General features: G+C 43.4%; 2 protein-coding genes across 9 annotated transcripts in view; both read left to right on the top strand.

The window, feature by feature from the left end:
• The window catches only part of CKLF (chemokine-like factor), a 14,887-nt gene extending 7,940 nt beyond the window's left edge, over nucleotides 1-6,947 (top strand). The window contains exons 3-4 of one of the 5 annotated variants that reach the window (XM_011987890.1): nucleotides 3,769-3,864; nucleotides 6,745-6,947. In XM_011987890.1, the coding sequence (XP_011843280.1) occupies nucleotides 3,769-3,864; nucleotides 6,745-6,753 (105 nt within the window). In that variant the 3' untranslated portion in view covers nucleotides 6,754-6,947. The other 4 variants (XM_011987888.1, XM_011987891.1, XM_011987889.1 and 1 more) reach the window with 4 other exon arrangements.
• Nucleotides 1-20,382, top strand: part of LOC105545112 (CKLF-like MARVEL transmembrane domain-containing protein 1) — a 27,662-nt gene extending 7,280 nt beyond the window's left edge. Inside the window, exons 2-6 of one of the 4 annotated variants that reach the window (XM_011987894.1) lie at nucleotides 3,769-3,864; nucleotides 6,745-7,598; nucleotides 10,881-11,039; nucleotides 18,020-18,118; nucleotides 20,076-20,382. In XM_011987894.1, coding sequence (XP_011843284.1) covers nucleotides 7,167-7,598; nucleotides 10,881-11,039; nucleotides 18,020-18,118; nucleotides 20,076-20,246 — 861 coding nt within the window. In that variant the 5' untranslated portion in view covers nucleotides 3,769-3,864; nucleotides 6,745-7,166 and the 3' untranslated portion in view covers nucleotides 20,247-20,382. Of the gene's footprint in view, nucleotides 1-3,768; nucleotides 3,865-6,744; nucleotides 7,599-10,880; nucleotides 11,040-18,019; nucleotides 18,119-20,075 lie in introns of those variants that run through there. The other 3 variants (XM_011987895.1, XM_011987896.1, XM_011987897.1) reach the window with 3 other exon arrangements.

The following is a 20,382-nucleotide window of genomic DNA, read 5'->3' as shown; positions in this document are numbered from 1 at the left end:
AAAACTAGCCGGGCGAGGAGGCGGGCGCCTGTAGTCCCAGCTACTCGGGAGGCTGAGGCAGGAGAATGGCGTAAACCCAGGAGGCGGAGCTTGCAGTGAGCTGAGATCCAGCTGCTGCACTCCAGCCTGGGCGATAGAGCAAGACTCCGTCCCAAAAAAAAAAAAAAAAATAGTCCCCAAACCTCTAAGGGTCAAACTTTACTGATATTGTATCTCTTAGAAATGGGGTGTTATATGGGTAACTAAGTTTTTGCCCCGTTACGAAACCCAGAATCCTTTCTGATCTTTATCTAATGAAATTATTTATTCAGTAAATGTTAAGTATTTGCTAATCCTAGATTCTGTAATTGGTTCTTTGGTAAGACAAAACAAAAATCTTGTATCTCAGAAACTTTAAATGCACCCAGAAAGCAACACAGAGAATAGGTGCTGTGATAGATATACACCTAGGATGGCATGGATGCAACCCAGCAAGGGAAAGGGACCAGATCACAGTAGGCTGTGAAGAAAAACTGCCCAAACTGAGGGCTGAAGGATGAAACGTAGTTAGCAGATGACTGAGACAGGGAAGGGAAAGTGCTTTTCTGCTAGAAAAGCAGCAGCATATGTGAGGGTCTAGGTGGAGAAAGAGCATGACCCTCCAGGACCTGCAGGTGTATCTGAATGGTTGGGTATTAAGTTGTGAACAAGAGCCGGGACAAGAGTGAGGTTTGAGACAATGGGGTCAGGGCATACAAGGGTTTATGTGCTCTGGACTTTAACCCAAAGCCTAATGGGAGTTTTGGGGGGTTTTTAAGTAGGAGAGTGGCATGATCAGATGATCAGCCTCCATATCTTGAGAGGATACTGACAGAGGAAGAATATGTTTAAGGAAGGGTGCAGGAGAGCAGTATGTAATGAGTTTAGCTTGATAAATACAGATTTTAGTTACTTATGCGATATTCATATGGAGATGTTCAGAAATGGTGTGAAACTTAAGAGGAGCTAGAGCCACACTTTAGGAGTCATCACCTTGTGATGTTAACTGAGCTCGGACTGGCCAAAATGGCTCAGAAAGAGCGTAGAGAGAGCTGAAGGTAAAACTGGGAAACGCCAACATATGAGATGAGATGTGGCCAGAAAAGTCTCTCTGTCTCTCTCTCTCTCTCTCCCCCGCCACCCCGGTGACCTTTTCCAGAGGAGTTTGCCTCCAGTGGGCAAGTGACAGGAAAGTTGTGGGACTGAGAAGGGAAGGAAAGAGACAACTAGAGGGGTCATCTCTGAGTTGAGGAAATATGGCCAGGGACAAATAAAAGTAATGAATAGAGTGAGGTCCCTGCAGAGTGGAATTGGAGCCAGAGCACAGGTGGAGAAGTTGCCTGGGGCTCTTACCTAAAGTGTAGGACACAGAGATGGCTGACTGTTCCAATTCATCTGTAGGTGGGGAAAATGTAAGTTGTAAGTACTTCCATCTGCTAGCCACTGCCTCTGCTAACTAGGAGAGGGCTTGGTCATCTCCACTCAAATTGTCCCAAAGTTGTTGTCCCTGATACAGTCTGCAGAGCAGGCCTTCTCTGATTGTTCCCCCCAAGAGCCCCAAATGACAGAAAACAGAAAAAAATGAGTCAACCCATGGCTTTGAGGTGGTATCTAAGCATAGGCTCAGAATTCCTTTGAAATCCCTATTTTTGTAATTAAGTTTACATTCTACTCTGTGGCATATAGATGTTTCATTTTTAATATAAAAGAAACGGTCTAGGCCGGGCGCGGTGGCTCAAGTCTGTAATCCCAGCACTTTGGGAGGCCGAGGCGGGTGGATCACAAGGTCAGGAGATCGAGACTATCCTGGCTAACATGGTGAAACCCCGTCTCTACTAAAAATACAAAAAACTAGCCGGGCGTGGTAGCGGGCACCTGTAGTCCCAGCTACTTGGGAGGCTGAGGCGGGAGAATGGCGTGAACCCGGGGGGCGGAGCTTGCAGTGAGCCGAGATCGCGCCACGGCACTCCAGCCTGGGAGACACAGTGAGACTCCGTCTCAAAAAAAAGAAAAAAGAAAAAAAAAAGAAATGGTCTAAATTACTCTTGAGGATCATTGGTGTTCCAGGGCAGGCATATCCTTTTTTTTCCCCCTGTGGTTCTCTGCCCTCCCTAGAACACTGCTTTGATCCAAAGCCATCTATAAACACTTGCCCAGATTGCTCACAGGAGGCAGGCTGCCTGTCTGAAGCAGGAGTATGGTCTGTTGCCTTTTGAAGCAGAGCAAAAAATCCAACACAAAAGAGAGTTAACCTAGAATAGTTGTCTCAGTGTCTCCTACAAATGAGAACTTTTTTCTTCCTAAGTATATCTGATCTTGCCCTGCCCCCATTGAACCTCTTCCTACTTTCTTCCTAATTGCTTTTCTAAATTACCAGAGTTTTGCAGTTTGCTATCCCGCCTGTGGTTATCTGCAAACCATACATAAGCCTTTCTCAGCTAAACAGTTTACCTTTCCCACACTACACATCCATTTTAAAAATGTAAAATTGCACTTCTTGACATCACAGTTAAGAATGAAACTAATTTTTACTTTGTGAAAGTATTAAGCGAATGAGTTGTATCATCAGCAATAATAGCATAATTGGTCATCCATTGCTAGAGATGTCTGTGGGGATTTCCTGAAAATTACCACTTTCTCTTAAGTGTGTGCTATTTTAAGTTTTATTAATTGCCTTTTTTTTTTTTTTTTTTTGAGACTGAGTCTCAGAGTCTCGCTCTGTCACCCAGGCTGGAATGCAGTGGTGCAATCTCAGCTCACTGCAATCTCCATCTCCTGGCTTCAAGCAATTCTCCTGCCTCAGCCTCCCAAGTAGCTGGGACCACAGGCGCCCACCACCATGCCTGGCTAATTTTTGTATTTTTTAATAAAGACAGAGTTTCACCATGTTGGTTAGACTGGCCTTGAACTCCTGACCTCAGGTGATCCAACCGCCTCAGCCTCCCAAAGTGTTGGGATTACAGACATGAGCCACAGCGCCCAGCATTAATTGCATTTTAAGTTTGATATACAATGTAGACTACTCTGCATTTTCTTATGTTATTAAAAATTAAAAATGAGCAGTTTTACTTCCCATGGCACCCCTTCTCCCTTAAACTTTCTACATAATACATCATCTACTTTATTTCCTAATCAGATGAATTTTCCCTCCAACTACATTTATGTTAAGTAAAAAAGAAATAAAAAGCTTTTTAAGTAAGATTGGCATATTACAGGTAAAAGAAAACCACTAGGTGTCATTATAGACCAGATACTATCTAGGTATCATTTTACTGTGATATTTTGGTTTCCTGAAAGATATGTGCTAAATGAATTTGTTTAATAAAATGAAACTTTCAAAATATTTAGGAAGCTGACTCCTTTTGTTGAAACAGAGTCTCACTCTGTTGCCCAGGCTGTAGTGCAATGGCGTGATCTCAGTTCACTGCAACTTCTACCTCCCGGGTTTAAGCAATTTTTGTGCCTCAGCCTTCCGAGTAGCTGGAATTACAGGCATGTACCACCATGCCCGGCTAATTTTTGCTTTTTTAGTAGAGACGGGGTTTCACCATGTTGGCCAGGCTGGTCTCAAACTCCAGGCTTCAGGTGATCTGTCCGCCTCCCAAAGTGCTGGGATTACAGACGGCAGCCAGTGCATTAGACCTGCTGACTTTTGTTTTGTTTTGTTTTGTTTTGTTTTGTTTTGTTTTGTTTTGTTTAGCATTGCTTGGTAGTCTTCATGTAAGACTCAGCTTTATTGTGTGTTTTTAGGATATTATCAACTCAATGGTAACAACAGTATTCATGCTCATCGTATCTGTGTTGGCTCTGATACCAGAAACCACACCATTGACAGTTGGTGGAGGGGTAAGTGGAAGTCTTTCTGCTTTCTTCCTTCAGGTTTTATCAGAAAGCAAATTTATTTGGAAAACAGATGTAAGAATAGAAAGCTATACTGTATTCATCCTTGAGATTCTTAGGCCAATATACAGTGCCTAGTGGCTCAATATTTTTGTCTGAATGCTTGCCCTGATTAACGTGAAGGAGTATGATTTTATACTAGAAGCAGAATTAACCCAATAAAGAGGTTCCTACAGATTTCTTATAGGTACGTAGGGCTAGACTAGACCAACAAAAGCTACTGGAATCAGTTACAGCACTTAGCTCTGAGAAACCTGATACCAAGCAAAACAAAACAAAAAGATGGATGAGTTTCATAGCTCTCCCTTTTATAGAAAAGGATACATACCACTTGTTAAGATGAGAGACTGTTTTGAGCTCAGTTATTTCTTGTTCAGATCCTTCAGATAGAATATAATAGATGATGTCCTTACAGTAAGGGAACATTGGCAGGGCACCTTGCAACTAAAGGATCATTTTGAACACTGCTTGAAGAGAAGCAGATCCATTCCATCAGACTTCATCCTAGAAAGCAAGCCAGAAGATGACTCAGGTAATTTAGTTATAGTTCTATCTGATACTCTTCTGAGATTTCTCATACAAGGTTCAACATCACTTAGCTTTTCTAGGTTCTGACCTAAAGAAGTGAATTAGAAAGTTCTTAAATAAATCTTCTTACTTCCATGTTCTTTCATAGTATGAGTCACTTAGGAGAGTTCTCAGCCATATATGTCAGAACCCATGATTTTCATCTCCCTTAGGCCCTGAGCAACTTCATGAGGAGTCAGAATTATTCTAGAAATGAGATAGCTCTGTGTCAACTTCCCTCAGTTGTTTTTGAAGATAATACACATCTTTCTACTATGAAGGAGGAGGGACCAGGCATAGGATTTACTTTCATTCACTTTTTTACTCGTTCATTAATTTACTCATTTCTTAAGTGTACTTTGGCAGGGGCTGACAAAATATAGAGTTGTGCTGTTCAGTATAGTAACCATAGTTGCTAGGCAATGGGGCTACTCAGCACTGGAAATGTGGCTAGTCTAGTCTGAATCAAGATCAGCTGTAAGCATAAAAATACACATTGAATTTCAAAGATTCATTACCCCCAACAAGGATTGTAGAATATTTTGTTAATAACTTTGTTGATTACATGTTAAATGATAATATTTTAGATATACTGAGCTAAATATATTAAAATCTATGACTTTTCTTTCTTTTTTTTTTTTTTTGAGACGGAGTCTAGCTCTGTCACCCAGGCTGGATGGAGTGCAGTGGCGCCATCTTGGCTCACTGCAAGCTCCGCCTCCCGGATTCATACCATTCTACCTCAGCCTCCCGACTAGCTGGGACTACAGGCGCCCGCCACCACGCCGGCTAATTTTTTGTATTTTTAGTAGATACGGAGTTTTACTGTGTTAACCAGGATGGTCTCGATCTTCTGACCTTGTGATCTGCCCACCTCGGCCTCCCAAAGTGCTGGGATTACAGGTGGGAGCCACCACGCCTGGCTGACTTATTTTTTTCTTTACGTTGATAATGTGGCTGTTAAAAAATCTTTAATTATGTGGCTATGTTACATTGGTGACTCACATTATGCTGCTTTCAGACAGCACTGACTAGAGTGTGAACCCTGTCCTCAAGTTGCTCAGAACCTAACACAGGAGACACAAGTGGAAACCGCTGTATATAAGTTGTTGACAGGGAGCTGCAGAGGGCAGAAAAGAGGAAACTACCTCTCTGGCAGTGGAATTGCTGTTTGCTGAGAATAAAGGAGAAAAAAAGAGAAGAGTTTCCAGGTAGAGGAGCCAATAGTGTACAGAGTGCTAGTCATGAAAAGATTGGTAGGAGGTATTCAGTGTGGTCAGAACCTAGGAGGCAGTGGCTTGAGACTCTAGGTGGAAAAGGAGACTGTGAGAGCCATGTCTGGAGCCAGGAAACCAAACTGCCTGACCACTGGATGAAGCTGACCAAACAGCATGCAAGGAATGGCATCCCCCTCCCCAACCGGGCACCAGCTCTCAGATAGCCATCAGAGAGTCTGAAGGTCCCCACGTGTTCTTGTTTATTGCTTTTATCTCAATTTTACTTTCTTAAGGCCCATTTAGAATCTTACCCCTTAAGCAGATGTAACCTAGCCTTTGAGAGTTCACTTTGGATCATCTTATTAAACTGATTAAAACATCATTCAGTTTTCTGGAGCTGCAGTCCCCATGATTTAATACTGAGCTGGTGTTAACTTTGACCTTTTCTTCTATAGAGTTTGTCAGTAGAGAAGTCAAAGAGTTGAACACTGAGGTTAGAAATATTGATAACTAAATATCCTCAGTAAGGCTTAAAAGAATACATGCAAGAGCAGGTCAAGAGATAAAAGCAAACAAGTATGAATTTCAGAGCCCACACTGCTTCATTATTTTTCTGCTCCCTTAAATTATCTTTTCTCTTTCTATAGGCAAGTATTTAGAAAACTTAGCAATGAAGAGAATAAGATGATCTCTGAAGTCTCTCCATGTTAGTATTAGGTGAAGCACAGGGAGCAATCCGAGTACCCTAGCAAGAGAGGAATCTGGTGGGCAGACCACTTAAAACTTGTGTGAACGACAGGAGTGGGGACCATGGTTAGGGCAGTGACGCGTGTCTTTCTTTCCAGGTGTTTGCACTTGTGACAGCAGTGTGCTGTCTTGCCGACGGGGCCCTTATTTACCGGAAGCTTCTGTTCAATCCCAGCGGTCCTTACCAGAAAAAGCCTGTGCATGAAAGAAAAGTAGTTTTGTAATTTTATATTACTTTTTAGTTTGATACTAAGTATTAAACATATTTCTGTATTCTTCCACATATTTTCTGCAGTTATTTTAACTCAGTATAGGAGCTGGAGGAAGAGATTTCCCAACTCTGCGCCCGGCTTAGAGCACTACTGTAACTTCCAAGGGAGCGCTGGGAGCAGCGGGATCAGGTTTTCCGGCTCCCCGGCCTGGGTGGCAGGGAAGAATGTGCCGGGATCCACCTCAGGGATCTTTGACTCTCTTTACTGCCTGGCTGGCTAGCAGCTCAGAGGGGTGGAGTTACAGAGTTTTGAGTTATCAGGCTAGACGGTGGCATTGCACCCCCTGTGGCAATGAAGTGGCTGAAAGGCTGGGCTTGTCGGTGGGGCAGCAGGTGCTCGCGCCGGAGGGGTTGCCAACAGCCGTTGGGACGCGACACTGGTTCCCAGGGGAGAGCCAGCCGCTGCTGCGGCCCTGGTTCGGACGACCAGGCCCTAGGGACCCACCATGGATCCTGGAGACGCCAAACCTGGGTCGCCCGAGGCACCTTCAGGGAACCTGAAACAACCAAAGACTGCCACAGCCCTGCCAAGTAGCGGCAGCGTAGTGAGTTCTGTACCCAAGGCACAGCGCAACGTCTCAGCGAAGACCGCATCCGGGAAGCACCCTGCAGCCTCAGTTCGCACTGCGAAGTCCGCAGCCACCGCACGTCCCCAAGGCAGTGAGGGCACCGCACCCTCAAAGAAAGCCACCACACGCCCACCCCCAAAGCCCACACTCCCACCCCCAACGCCCTCTGCACACACTGAATCCAAACTCTTAAATGAGACGGCGATCAAAGAGCGTGCGGAGGGCCGAGCCAAAGTCCCATACGAATTCAGGGACAGCCTCAAGCGTTTTTCCTTCTCGCCCACTGGAGTATTGAAGATCCTGAGAATGGTGAGCAGAGAGCTGGTGAGATCTAGCTGGGGGATGTGGCCGGCAGTGGCCTCGGGGAAATGCCCAGGGGGTGCCAGCTCCAGAAAGCTTCCATAATTTACTTTGCCACTCACCTTTGTTTTGCTTCACCTTTCCTCCCCACTGCCCCTTGCTCCCCACACACTAAACCGTTCCTACTAAGCTTGCCTCTTTTTTCCCCCTATTTTTTTTTTCTTTTCTTTATTATACTTTAAGTTCTAGGGTACACGTGCAGAACGTGCAGTTTTGTTACATAGGTATACACATGCCATTGTGGTTTGCTGCACCCATCAACCCGTCACCTACATGAGGTATTTCTCCTAATGCTATCCCTCCCCTAGTCCCCCACTCCCTACAGGCCCTGGTGTGTGATGTTCCCCTCCCTGTGTCCATGTGTTCAACTCCCACTTATGAGTGAGAACATGCAATGTTTGGTTTTCTGTTCTTGCGTTAGTTTGCTGAGAATGATGGTTTCCAGCTTCATCCATGTCCCTGCAAAGGACATGAACTCATCCTTTTTTATGGCTGCATAGTATTCCATGGTGTATATGTGCCACATTTTCTTTATCCAGTCTATCATTGATGGACATTTGGGTTGGTTCGGTTTCCTCTCACAAAGGAAATTAGGGAAGCAATGAAGATAATAGGAATTTATAAGTTAGGAAACAAAAATAATAGAATCAATCAATACAAGAGCTGTCATTTGAAAGTCCTATTAAATTGATAAACCATTGGCCAACCAAGAAAAAAAGGGGGAAGAAAGGACATATATTTAAAATTAGAAACCAGAAGGGGAAAAAAATCACAAACATCAGTGAAACTGAAAGGATCTACAGGAGTACCTTGCAAAACAGATGTGAATAATTGGATGAAATGGTTGATTTTCTAGAAGAATGTAAATTACCAAAACTGATCCCAGAATAAGGAAAAATCTAAACAGGGCAGTATAAACATAGAAGAAAATGAGAATTTTACCAAATAAGTATCTTTCAAAAATATATCAGGCCTAGACCCTTTTACAAGTTAACTCTTTCAAGCCTTCATGGGATATAATTCTGACACTACTATAACTTTGTCAAAGAATAGAGAAAGAAGAATTACTTCTGAACTATCTTTACACATTCAGTATAATACTGATAGGAAAACTTGACAGAGTTCAGAAAAAGAAAACAAAGTAGAGATCTCACTTGCATCAGAACAAAACATCAATGTATTAGCAGATAATATTCATTAGTACTTTTTGAAAATACAATACCACAAGAAAGAAACAGGATGATTCAACATTAAGACTCTATTAAAATAATTAACTGTATTATAAGTAAAAGGGAAAATGAGATTATATCTATCACATTATAAAAAATTAGAAGATTATGTCACAGAACATGTGACAAAATTCAACATTTGTCCCTGATTGCCAAGAATGGAGACCAGTAAGACAGGAGTATATAAATATTCCATTGACATTGTAAAAATAAACATTTCAAACTAAGAGTCAACATATTTAAACATCAGAAGTATTATTTATTAAGTGAGGGAAAAAATGATGCCTACTACACCATAAGTCAATTTTTTCTGAAACCACTAGTCATAATTAGGAAGGGGAAATACTATTTGAAAAGAGGTGGCCAGGCGCAGTGGCTCACATCTGTAATCCCAGCCCTTTGGGAGGCCAAGATGGGCAGATCACCTCAGTCAGGAATTCAAGACCAGCCTGGCCAATATGGTGAAACCCCATCTCTACTAAAAATACAAAAATTAGCCAGGCTTGGTGGAGCTCGCCTGTAGTCCCAGCTACTCAGGAGGCTGCGGCAGGAGAATCCTTCCAACCCAGGAGGCAGAGGTTGCAGTGAGCTGAGATCATGCCACTGCACTCCAGCCTGGGCGACAGAGCAAAACTGTCTCAAAAAAAAACAAAAAGAGGTAAAATATATCCTTTCTTTCAGCTAATATGATTGTATATCTAGAAGAACCCAAATCAACTGGAAACAATTTAGAGCCAGATAATTTAGTTAGGTGAGTCATTATTGTGTTAATAAATAAAAGCTTTCCTAGACAAATAACCACTTAAAATAAAGAAAATATTTCAGCCGGGCGTGGTGGCTCACGCCTGTAATCCCAGCACTTTGGGAGGCCGAGGGAGGCAGATCACAAGGTCAGGAGATCGAGACCATCCTGGCCAACATGGTGAAACCCTGCCTCTACTAAAAATACAAAAATTAGCCGGGTGTAGTGGCACGTGCCTGTAATCCCAGCTACTCGGGAGGCTGAGGCAGGAGAATCGCTTGAACCTGGGAGGCGGAGGCTGCAGTGAGCTGAGATTGCGCCACCGCACTCCAGCCTGGCGATAGAGCAGGACTCCGTCTCAAAAAAAAAAAGAAAAAAGGAAAATATTTCTCTTTACAACAGTAATCAAAATGATCAAATATCTAAAAATAAGTGAAATGTGATATACATACAGGAAAAAAACTTTAAAACTCTCCTGAGAGATATTTTTTGAAAACCACTAAAATGACTGGAAGACATACTTTGTTCTTGAGAATAACTAAATTCTGTAATTTTTCCAAATTATAAGTGAGTATTTCATTTAGAAATCCCAACTCAAATGCCAGCAGGCTTAGTCTGGGGAACTTGACCAACACAAACATGGCAGACATAAACAGTCTGAGAATTAGTAATAAGAGGAAGACTGGGCCAAACAATAACTCTGTATAGAGTGAATTGTCTATAACTTAGAGTACTAGAGAAGGAAGCAGCAATTCAATGGAAGAGAACAGTCTCAAGAGACCAAACTACATCTGAGAATTTAGTATACGATAAAGGTTGGATTGATCTGAAATCAGATCAGTGGGGATAATACTGGCATTTGCCAATAAATGATGTTGAGATAATCAGCAGCTGTTTGGAAAGAAAGAAAACGGAGGCTCTTCCTCATGGTTTCTACCAAAATCAATGTATATGTACTTTACCAGTATATATACAGACTTCTTTCTAGTATGAAATATAAACTGCTAATAGTGGTTACTTTTAAGGAGAGAGACTAAGGTTGGGTTGGGGGAAGATAAATAAATTGATTTTTTTTATCCTTCTATACTATGTGCTTTTATTATTTTCATGTATTTCATTTCTTCAAAATATAAGAAATGTTAAAAATGTATGTGCAAAGCAGTATAGGCCACTGTACTGTAATATAATCATATTTATATACTGACAATGTAGATTTTTTTAAATCATGCATTAAAACAAATCCTGTTTCTTTTATTGCAGAGTCTTATCATAGGAGCATTAGCTTGTTTCATCATCGCCCAAGCCAATGAGTCATTTATAACAATCACAATTCTGGAAATCTTCATCGTCCTTTTTTTTATTCTAATATATATGCTAACCCTTCACCACTTGCTGACCTATTTACATTGGCCCTTACTTGTAAGTGTTCATTTTTACAATTCTTCAAATCCAAGCTTTGCCCTCAGCCCCAGAGTAAGGGCTCTCCTTAAGTGAAAACAACAGAGCTATCTCTCTAGACAAGGACATAGCTGAGCTGTGACAGTTAGGGTGTTGCCCTGGTCCAGAAAGATTCCTTGGACCCTTGTGCCTGCAGGACAGCCAACACACCCCTGCTCCAGCCCTCATTATGGCACTAGACACATGGTACTTTTCAGCTTGTCCTAAAAAAAAAAATTTACTTAGTACATAAAGTAGGTAAGCACATTTCTCACCCATTGCTTGTGAAACAGTGCATGCTTCTACTTTGCAGAGAGCACTCTGATTATAAACATTCTCCCCAAAAGCAAAAGTTGATATGATGGCATTGTAGAAAATTGCCGTGCATACCCTTAAAGATTGTACAGTCAACCTGTGTGTGTGTGTTAAGGTCCCTATCACAAAGAGGTGCCGGACTATCCAGAAAAAGACATTACAGAGCCTTCTTTAATAGCTTTTCCCAGACTTTCACATTCTTTTGAACAATTGCTAAAGCTAATCCCTCAGGTCTCAGACTAGAGAGGCAGTATGGTTTTGTCCAGAGACAGCCATGGGCCTGGATTCTGGCCCTGCCACCTTACTAGCCATGTAACCTTTAGCCTCAGTTTCCCCATTTAAGAAATACGGAGAAGGAAAAGTGTGATAATAACTACCTCATAGGGTTCCTGAAACATTTAAATGTGTACAAAGCCAATAACATAATATGTGACACAAAGTAAACATTCTAATGTCCAAAAAGAACAGCCACCCATCAGACCCATCAGATAGCTGGGTGGCATTTGCCATTCTATCTTGCGCTGTGAGCGATCCTAATTCAGAGCTTGGGCCTCTTCCACATCCCACTTCCTTATAGAACATTTTTCTAACCTTAAAGTCAGAATGTTCCTTTTGAGCTAAAAGTCAAATATTGTCTTCAAATCTCTGAGACATTTTCTGCAAAGGCTGCTGAGCTCTCTCTGTCCCACAGAATGCGGAGTACAGGAAGCAGACAAAGCAAATATGAGCAACTTTGATTGAACTATGTGGAAGACCCTTTTAGTTATGGAGAGGTTTCTCAGGGGAAACTCAAATCTCTGTCCATGGAAATTTTCAAGAAGGGAAGGTAAAGTAACCATTTTTGAGCATATACCATGTGCCAGACACTTTTTCATGTTACCTTATTTAATCCTCACAACAACCCAGTGAGGTTATGGTCATCCCTCACCCCCCATTTAACAGATGAGAAAATTGGATTAAAGACATTCAGTTGTCCATGGCCATATGTAGGTGCCAGAAACTCAGATATGCACCCAGGTCTGTCTGACTCTAAAGCCCAGACTCTCTCCAGACTTTACAAACTATTATCTTGTGATGGTTTTCTATCTCCATTCTCCATTAAGGTAAGAAACTCAGTGAAACTACGACTCTATGTCATCCTCAGATTCTCTACATTTTTTCTCTGTATCTTGTTTCCTCATGATTTTCTTAAAATACAGCACCAAAGGTGAATTGGTTATCCTGGTGGGTGTACACAGGCCCTTGGGGGTGGGTGACTGATGGCTCCACAGCACCATCAGCTATGGTCAGGAGGACCAGAGCCCTCTGAGAAATGGACTCATGCAGGCTGGGTCCACACATAAAGCTGGAGAGGGCCAGGAGATGTCATATTTTGCTGTAGGGTCCAGCGGTAATGCCCAAGAAGTATCCCAGACAGAGGTAAGAACTAGGATCACCTGAGCATGAACCGTGAGTGTCCTATGAGAGAACCTGTTCTCACAGTGGTCACAGAAAGTTCAACCCAGCTCTTATAGGGTTACAGGCCCTTGGTCAACTCCAGTAAAGCCAGCCCCCCTTGCTGTGTCTGTCTTAAGTGACAGTATCCTCTTTTTGGGGGATGACTATGGGAGCCCAGAGGTGATTCAGAGCCCCTGTCTTTTCCTGCTACTGTCCTCAAGAGCACGGGCCAGACCTGGCACAGCACAGGATATGCCTTGTGAGCTCCCAGGAGCTTCATGGTGGGGAAACTGTGTTACCAAGATAGTTGCCCAGTTATTCTGATGTTCAGCCCCCACTATCAGGATACATAGGACACATACTGAGCAACCACACAGTTGGTCAGATGGTAAGTGATCTAATTAACTTGGGAGTTTTTGAAAAAGACTTATCAAAACAGGACCCAAATTGCGTTCTCTTCTCCTACCCAGTCCTTTCCTTTCAAATCCGCTCTTTCAGATTCTGTGAGATGAAGGATGTGTACCTACACAATTTTTCAGAGGGGCAAGTAGCTACACTGTGAGGCCTTGGCACAGCAGGAAATGTGCTAGTTTCGTAAGGGTATTGGTGCTAGGAGGTGATGACTTGGCACTTCAGAAGGTAGGCAGGCTTAGAATTAAGCTTCAAGAGTCACTTGGGACCTTATAATAAGGTCAGTGCGGGAAGCCATGGAACACACGGTCAATTTCATACTAGAACTGTTTTGAGTTGAGCTCTGCACAGCTTCAGAGACTTGCCCACAGCTGAGAGTGCCCAACATGCAGCTACCACTTCTTTCAGCCCTTCCCTCCAGGCGAGAAGGCTTGGCTCCCAGGAGGTATGGCATTAGGGTAAGGAGTACTGACTTTAAGTGGTGATTTCTAACTTAAAGGCTCATAAAAGGATAGAGTTCCTTATTTCCCTATTCCAATTATTGTCTGACAAAGGGGTGAGGGTAAAAGTCTCTACCGGGGAGATAAGAGTGTGATACATCAGGGCTTGGACTCAGCAGGGAAGCACCAAAGAGAACTGACTGCAGATACAGGTGACCTGCTGAGATCTGTGGGCTCTGGGACCATATTTTGTCAAGGCCCCCTCCTCTAGACAGAGGATGGACCCATACTTAGTCTTTGAGTTGCACCTGTGAAGGGTGTGCCGGGGACCCTGACACCATGGGGAAGGCACAGGTCCCGCTCTCAACCCCTAACCTATGTTAGGGCCTATGAGGTCTCCTCAGATGGGCTCTTGGTGTTCTTGATTCATGTGAACTCACAGAATAAATATGTCAGCTTCCACAGCACTGGTTTTACCTGCAGACTTGAGAGTGGAATTAGATCAGTAAATAATTTAAACCCATTTTTACCAGCATGAGTCTGCATCAAAGCTAGGAAAAGTGCAATTTTCCTCACCCCACACATACTCTTCATTTTTAGGTTTACCAACTCTACCCACTCTAGCCTAGTGTCAGGTACCAAGATACCTAAGAAATTATGAATTCGAATTATTGTCTTCTAAATAGCTCATATTTTAAACACTTCTACATCATAAAGAATATAATCCGGCATGGTCAGAGAAACTGAGTTCTGGTGAAGCAGATGTTTTTGCCAACAGAAAGCAATTTTTAAAAAAGAATATAATAAACATTTTAAACTAAAACAAAACAAAAAATGAAACCAATGAAAGTTGCAGTTAGTTGAATACCAGATAATATTCATTGTTTGTAAATTCCTATTACAAATACTACATTTTGTGAAACAATTCATGTTTAATGTTTTTCTTTTTTTTTTTTTTTTTGAGATGGAGTCTTACTGTGTTGCCCAGGCTGGAATGCAATGGCACGATCTTGGCTCACTGCAAGCTCCACCTCCCAGGTTCAAGCGATTCTCCTGCCTCAGCCTCCTGAGTAGCTGGGATTATAGGCACGTGCCACTGTGCCTGGCTAATTTTTGTATTTTTGGTAGAGACAGGATTTCACCATGTTGGCCAGGCTGGTCTCAAACTCCTGACCTCAGGTGATTCACCCACCTCAGCCTCCCAAAGTGCTGGGATTACAAGCTTGAGTCACCGTGCCTGGCCTGTTTAACTTTTTTCCTAATATTCAGTGCTTTTTTTTTTTTTTTTTTTTTTAAATAATGAGCACTCACCATTAAGGCATCTTTCTTTTTCCCACTTATAATTCTACATGATTTTAATATCTCAGAGAATAGTTTGGAAGCTTTATGGAATAATTGTCAAGAAAAAACACATTTCTCATTTTAGTCAGAGAAAGCTACTTGACCCAATAAGGTATTTAAGGGGGAAAGAAAAATATAACAAGTAAGGATGATATTTATGAGGGAAGTGGAAGTCCTTCCGCACATGGCCAAGCTCGGCTGCAATTTTAACACAGCCATCAGGGATATCTGTCTCTGTCCAGATGAGGCAAATAAGAGGGTCTGTGTCTGAGGCAAAAGGGAGGAGGTTAGCAGAAGAAGGCCCATGGGCACTCAGATCAGACTGCCCAAGGTCATAGCCACTTACTGGCTGAACAACCCTGGGCAGGTTGCTTACCCATCTGTAAACTGGGGATAATGAGAGTTTTGTTGTGAGAATCAAATGAGATCACATATTAACACATTGGCACAGTAAGTGCTCAATAAATGTGAGCTAGCTATAATAGAAATGTTAGATGCAAGGCGAACCTTAGCTCCAGTGAACAGTTCAGGAGAGCACTTCTTTGTAAGTAGGGACCACAGTAAACTATAATGTCCATAGTCCCACAAGAAGATAAAATTATGACAGAAAGTTAAAGACTGGCTGGGCCTGGTCTGTGGTTGGTTTATTATTATCATTATTGATGTGCTTTTGTTCAAATTGTTGTAATCTAAGACCACACCTGGTTAGTGGTCAGAGAAACTGAGCTCTGGTTATATAGATATTTTGGCCAACAGAGAGCAATTTTTAAAAAAAGAATATTTGATTTTTGAAGTTTACACTCTGCTTCTCAGTTGTAAAAGTCCTTGTTCACATCTTTGAGTACCTTGGTTTATACAATCCTCAGGTGTAAGCTTCCTGCAAAGCTGCAAACCACTGTACCTGCCTCAGTCAGGCCTGCCCACTATGGGCAGACCTCTCGCTTAGCCTGCAGAACCCCGCTGGGACTTACTTCCAACCTCCACCAGCCCTGCTACATACCCCTGTTCCAGCGTTAACTACCAGGCACCAAAACAGTAGGCATTAGTGCCTTTCCAAGAGGCAAGTCACATTCCACAATAGGGCTCCTCGGTTGCCAACCCCAACAGGAAGAACACCTAGAGTTTGCAGAGAGTTTATTATCTGTTAACATTTTGAGGGCAGATATGAACCTATATTTTGATGCACTCCCACCAGCTACAAATGCCAGGCATGTTATCAGATGCTTTCAGATTCATTATGCCATTTAATCCTTAGACCCAATGAACCGCAGTCATTGTCCCCATATTACAAATTAGCAAGTTGGCAGACTGGTGATAAAATATGCCACATCTAGGAATTGGCAGGCCAAAAGAGTTCATCAACAAAAATACTCAACTGATTGGTGCTGTATCATTTTGACCCTCCAGACCCATTCCGCAGAAAATGCCAAAGATGGATTGGACGCTGCACTTCCAGACTAGGAGAATAGCTCATTTCCTCCTTATTTGGGTGTCACTGATGGGAGGCAATAGTGAGATGAGTTCTGATTCCACCCGTTATTCAGCCCTAGGCAGCTGAAAAACTCCAAGCCTCCACCATGTCCTTTGTAAACGGGATGATGACAATTCTGACTCTGGAGGCTGCTTTGTGAGGGTTAAATGAGGTCAAATGATGGACTGGGAAATGCTTGGCACATCAAAGAGCTCCATTGGAGCCATTGTGATTCCATGATAACATACACTGGATGGCAGTGCTCCTTGCTGTGTTTGGACTAGTGCACCAGAAAGATGACATTACCAAGGCAGACCATCAAGACTCAAAGACTTAAGCTATTCAGATAAGGTGTCTGGCCAATATTGTGGTTATGTTCTCTAGGCTTTTGCCTCTAGCCATACACTGCTGCCACTGACACACTGCATTCTCGTTCTTCCATTATTGTTTTGCTAAGAAAGCTCAGCCACTGCTCACCCAGGAGGGCACTGCCACCCACTCATCCTCACTCTTCATTTCAGCACACAAAGAAGCAGGTTGGGCTAGCAGTTAAAGAACTCAGGACTGGCCAGGCACAGTGGCCCACGCCTATGATTCCAGCACTTTGGGAGGCCGAGGCAGATGGATCACCTGAGGTCAGGAGTTCATGACCATCCTGGCCAACATGGAGAAGCCCCATCTCTACTAAAAAAATACAAAAATTAGCTAGGCGTGGTGGCAGGCACCTGTAATCCCACCTACTCGGGAGGCCGAGGCAGAGATTTGCTTGAACCTGGGAGGCGGAGGTTGCAATGAGCCAAGATCGCACCATTGCACTCCAGCCTGGGCGACAAGAGCGAAACTCCGTCTCAAAAAAAAACAAAAGACTCAGGACTGAAATCCAGTTGAAAGCAGAAGGGGCACAATGAGCCTGCAGATGTCGGGGCACACCCAATTCTGGCCATCTTTCAGGAAAGAGCAAAAAACATTCACTCCAGAATATCAGGCCTGCTCCTCAGATGAGTTCATATGCTCTTGGGACACGTGAACTCACAAAATAAATGTGGCCTAATTTCCAGAGCATTGGCTTTACCTGCAGATTTGGGAGAAGTAAACCAATAATTAAAGTGCTCATCTAAAATTTTATTTTTATGTTAAAACAAATGAGTTATGGAATAGAATGCAGAATTTACATTAAAAAAACAAGACTTTCCAAAAAAATCACATTTATGGAGAGCCAATTTGGGCTAGGCCCCTTGACCACTAGGTTTTTTCATGCTCACTTTCCTATTCCCTTTATAGAAAAAGTTGTCAGCTTTTTTTCTAATGGTATTCTTTAATGAAAATAAACCTGTTTCTACAGACAAAGTCATATCTAGGATCTTAAAATCACATAAACTCACGTCTCTGGACGATGTAAGAATTATGCCTCTGAGGGTGCCTCCTCATCTTAATCAAATGGAAAGTTTTTAAAAGGCACCTATTCTTAGATGTGTAATTGACCAGTTTTAATATTTATGAAATTATATTTTTGTGTAAACTTGATAAATTTCAATTCTTTATTACAGGATCTTACCAACAGTATCATTACAGCTGTGTTCCTTTCAGTAGTTGCCATCTTGGCCATGCAAGAAAAGAAAAGAAGGCATTTATTCTATGTTGGAGGGGTAAGTAGAGGCCTTCATGACTCCATTTAAGATCAGTATTCCGGCCAGGCACGGTGGCTTACGCCTGTAATCCCCGCACTTGGGAGGCCGAGGCGGGCAGGTCACAAGGTCAGGAGATCGAAACCATCCTGGCTAACACGGTGAAACCCTGTCTTTACTAAAAAATACAAAAACTTAGCCAGGCATGGTGGCGGGCACCTGTAGTCCCAGCTACTTGGGAGGCTGAGGCTGGAGAATGGCGTAAACCTGGGAGGCAGAGCTTGCAGTGAGCCGAGATAGCGCCACTGCACTCCAGCCTAAGCGACAGAACGAGACCCCGTCTCAAAAAAAAAAATTCAGTATTCCAAGACTTTGAAAAGGGAAATTGGCAGACCCCGTTATATCATTAACCAAGCGAAATCCCCACTACCACCAACTCTCCTTCTTGCACTGACTTCTTCAGGTGATATGAAGTTGCACAGACTCTGAGCTCATGAAAATCTTAATTCTAACATGCATTCTCCAAATAGGTACAAAAACAAGAGTCTGCTAAACCCCTTTTGAGACTTGTAGACACTATTTTTGAAATGTTAAGCAAGATCTTTTTGTCTATAAATAGGACTTTGATTTTCTGGACTAGAGAATTGTATTTTAAAGACAGATAAGAGAGATTGTAAGGGGGGAAAAGTGCACTGTCTAAAGTGAATAATCCAGCCTATTCAGGAAGGAAGGAAGAGGAAGGAAGGAAGGAAGGAAGGAAGGAAGGAAGGAAGGAAGGAAGGAAGCAAGCAAGCAAGCAAGCTAGCTGCCACACATTGAAGTGCCCAGTATATGCCCTGCACCAGGCGAGGCACACTCTGATTTAATCTTTACAACTCCCATTTGTACAGATATAGGAACTGAGGTTAAATACCTTGCTCTGGGTCACAAGACTGGGACAAACTGGGACTCAAAAGAAATGGCAGATCAAATGCTTGGAAGATTCAGGGGGTCAGGAGGGGAGGTAGGGCTTTGCAAGAAGTTAAACAATGAGAACATAAATTAATGCAGAAAAAGGAGTTTATTTGAATTCATTCCATAATCAATAAATATCTGTCAATCCCATTGGATCGTGCCAGACATGAGCTCAGTGCTGGGGATAGAGCCCCTTCCCCTTTGGGTAAGCTCACAGATTCGCTAGGGCAAGACACCTAGGAAAACTCATTAAGCAGCCAGGAATTAAGTGACGGTAAAGAGAAGCATCCAAGGCTGTCAAGAGTCCTGGAGTGCACAGGGGAGTATCTGTGCCATGGGCCTCTGGTCCCCATCGGCTGACTCCGCAATCACTCCTTCTACTGCCAGGAGTTCCCACCCCCAGTTCTCCATTTCTTGCCTGGAGCGCAGCATCCCACCACACCCCTCACTGGTCTTCCGGCCTCCAGCCTGGTTCACTTTCCATTCACCTCATGGCCACTGAAAGTAGGTTTTCTGAGTCTCACACCTGACCTCTTTGGTAGAGTCCCAGATCCTGCACCTCTCCAGCCTCAACTCTGCCCACTTCTCAGCTGGCTCCGGAGGTCCTGGGCACACCAGATTCCCTAGAGACCCTAGTCCAGTGCCTGGGTTCTCCTCCTCCCCTTAGGAATTCCTTCCTGCCCTTTGCAAACATAGCCCAAAAGTCTTTCCACGGAGAGGCCTTTTCAGGACCTACCCCTACCTGCAGCCACTGCCCTTCCCTAGTCCTTTCCTGGTGCCTCAGACATCCAGCGAGGCTATAACTGGCAACAAAATCCCCCATTTCCAAAATCCCTTTTTCTGGGAAAGGCAGAGTGGACCTGCAGCAGCTAACTGGGCAGGCGCCAAGAAAGTAGTGAAGGGTCAGAGAGGACAGGAGGCCGCCCGCAGCGCCCACCCTGGATAGGGATAGGTTCAAGGGGTTGCTACCGACCTGCAAAATAACCCGGTCTTTCCTTCTCGCATATGGTCTTGTATCTGACAGTCCCTGTGTCTCACAGCGGTAATCGTGTGTTGCATCGATGCGTTTGTGGTCACCAAGATGATGAGGACTAACTTGAAAAGATTTCTGGGAATCGAATTTGAAAGCAAGTTTTCCTCTGCCAAGGACACCTACCCCGAAACCGGCCCCGACGCCCCGCAGAGGCCCGCCTGAAGCCAGCCCCGCGCCCTAGCAGATGCACGTGTCTGTCCAATCTCTGCCTCCGCGCCCACCCCCGAGCTCGCGTGCTGTCACCCATTCCGGCCTAAATGTGACCATAAAATTAGCGCTACTGCTTTTATTGAGAACA

The sequence above is a fragment of the Mandrillus leucophaeus genome, unplaced genomic scaffold, assembly GCF_000951045.1.
Source record: "Mandrillus leucophaeus isolate KB7577 unplaced genomic scaffold, Mleu.le_1.0 Scaffold319, whole genome shotgun sequence".
Lineage (NCBI taxonomy): Eukaryota > Metazoa > Chordata > Mammalia > Primates > Cercopithecidae > Mandrillus > Mandrillus leucophaeus.
Note: the sequence above shows the minus strand (reverse complement) of the source record. Positions and strands in the feature narration are given on the sequence as shown.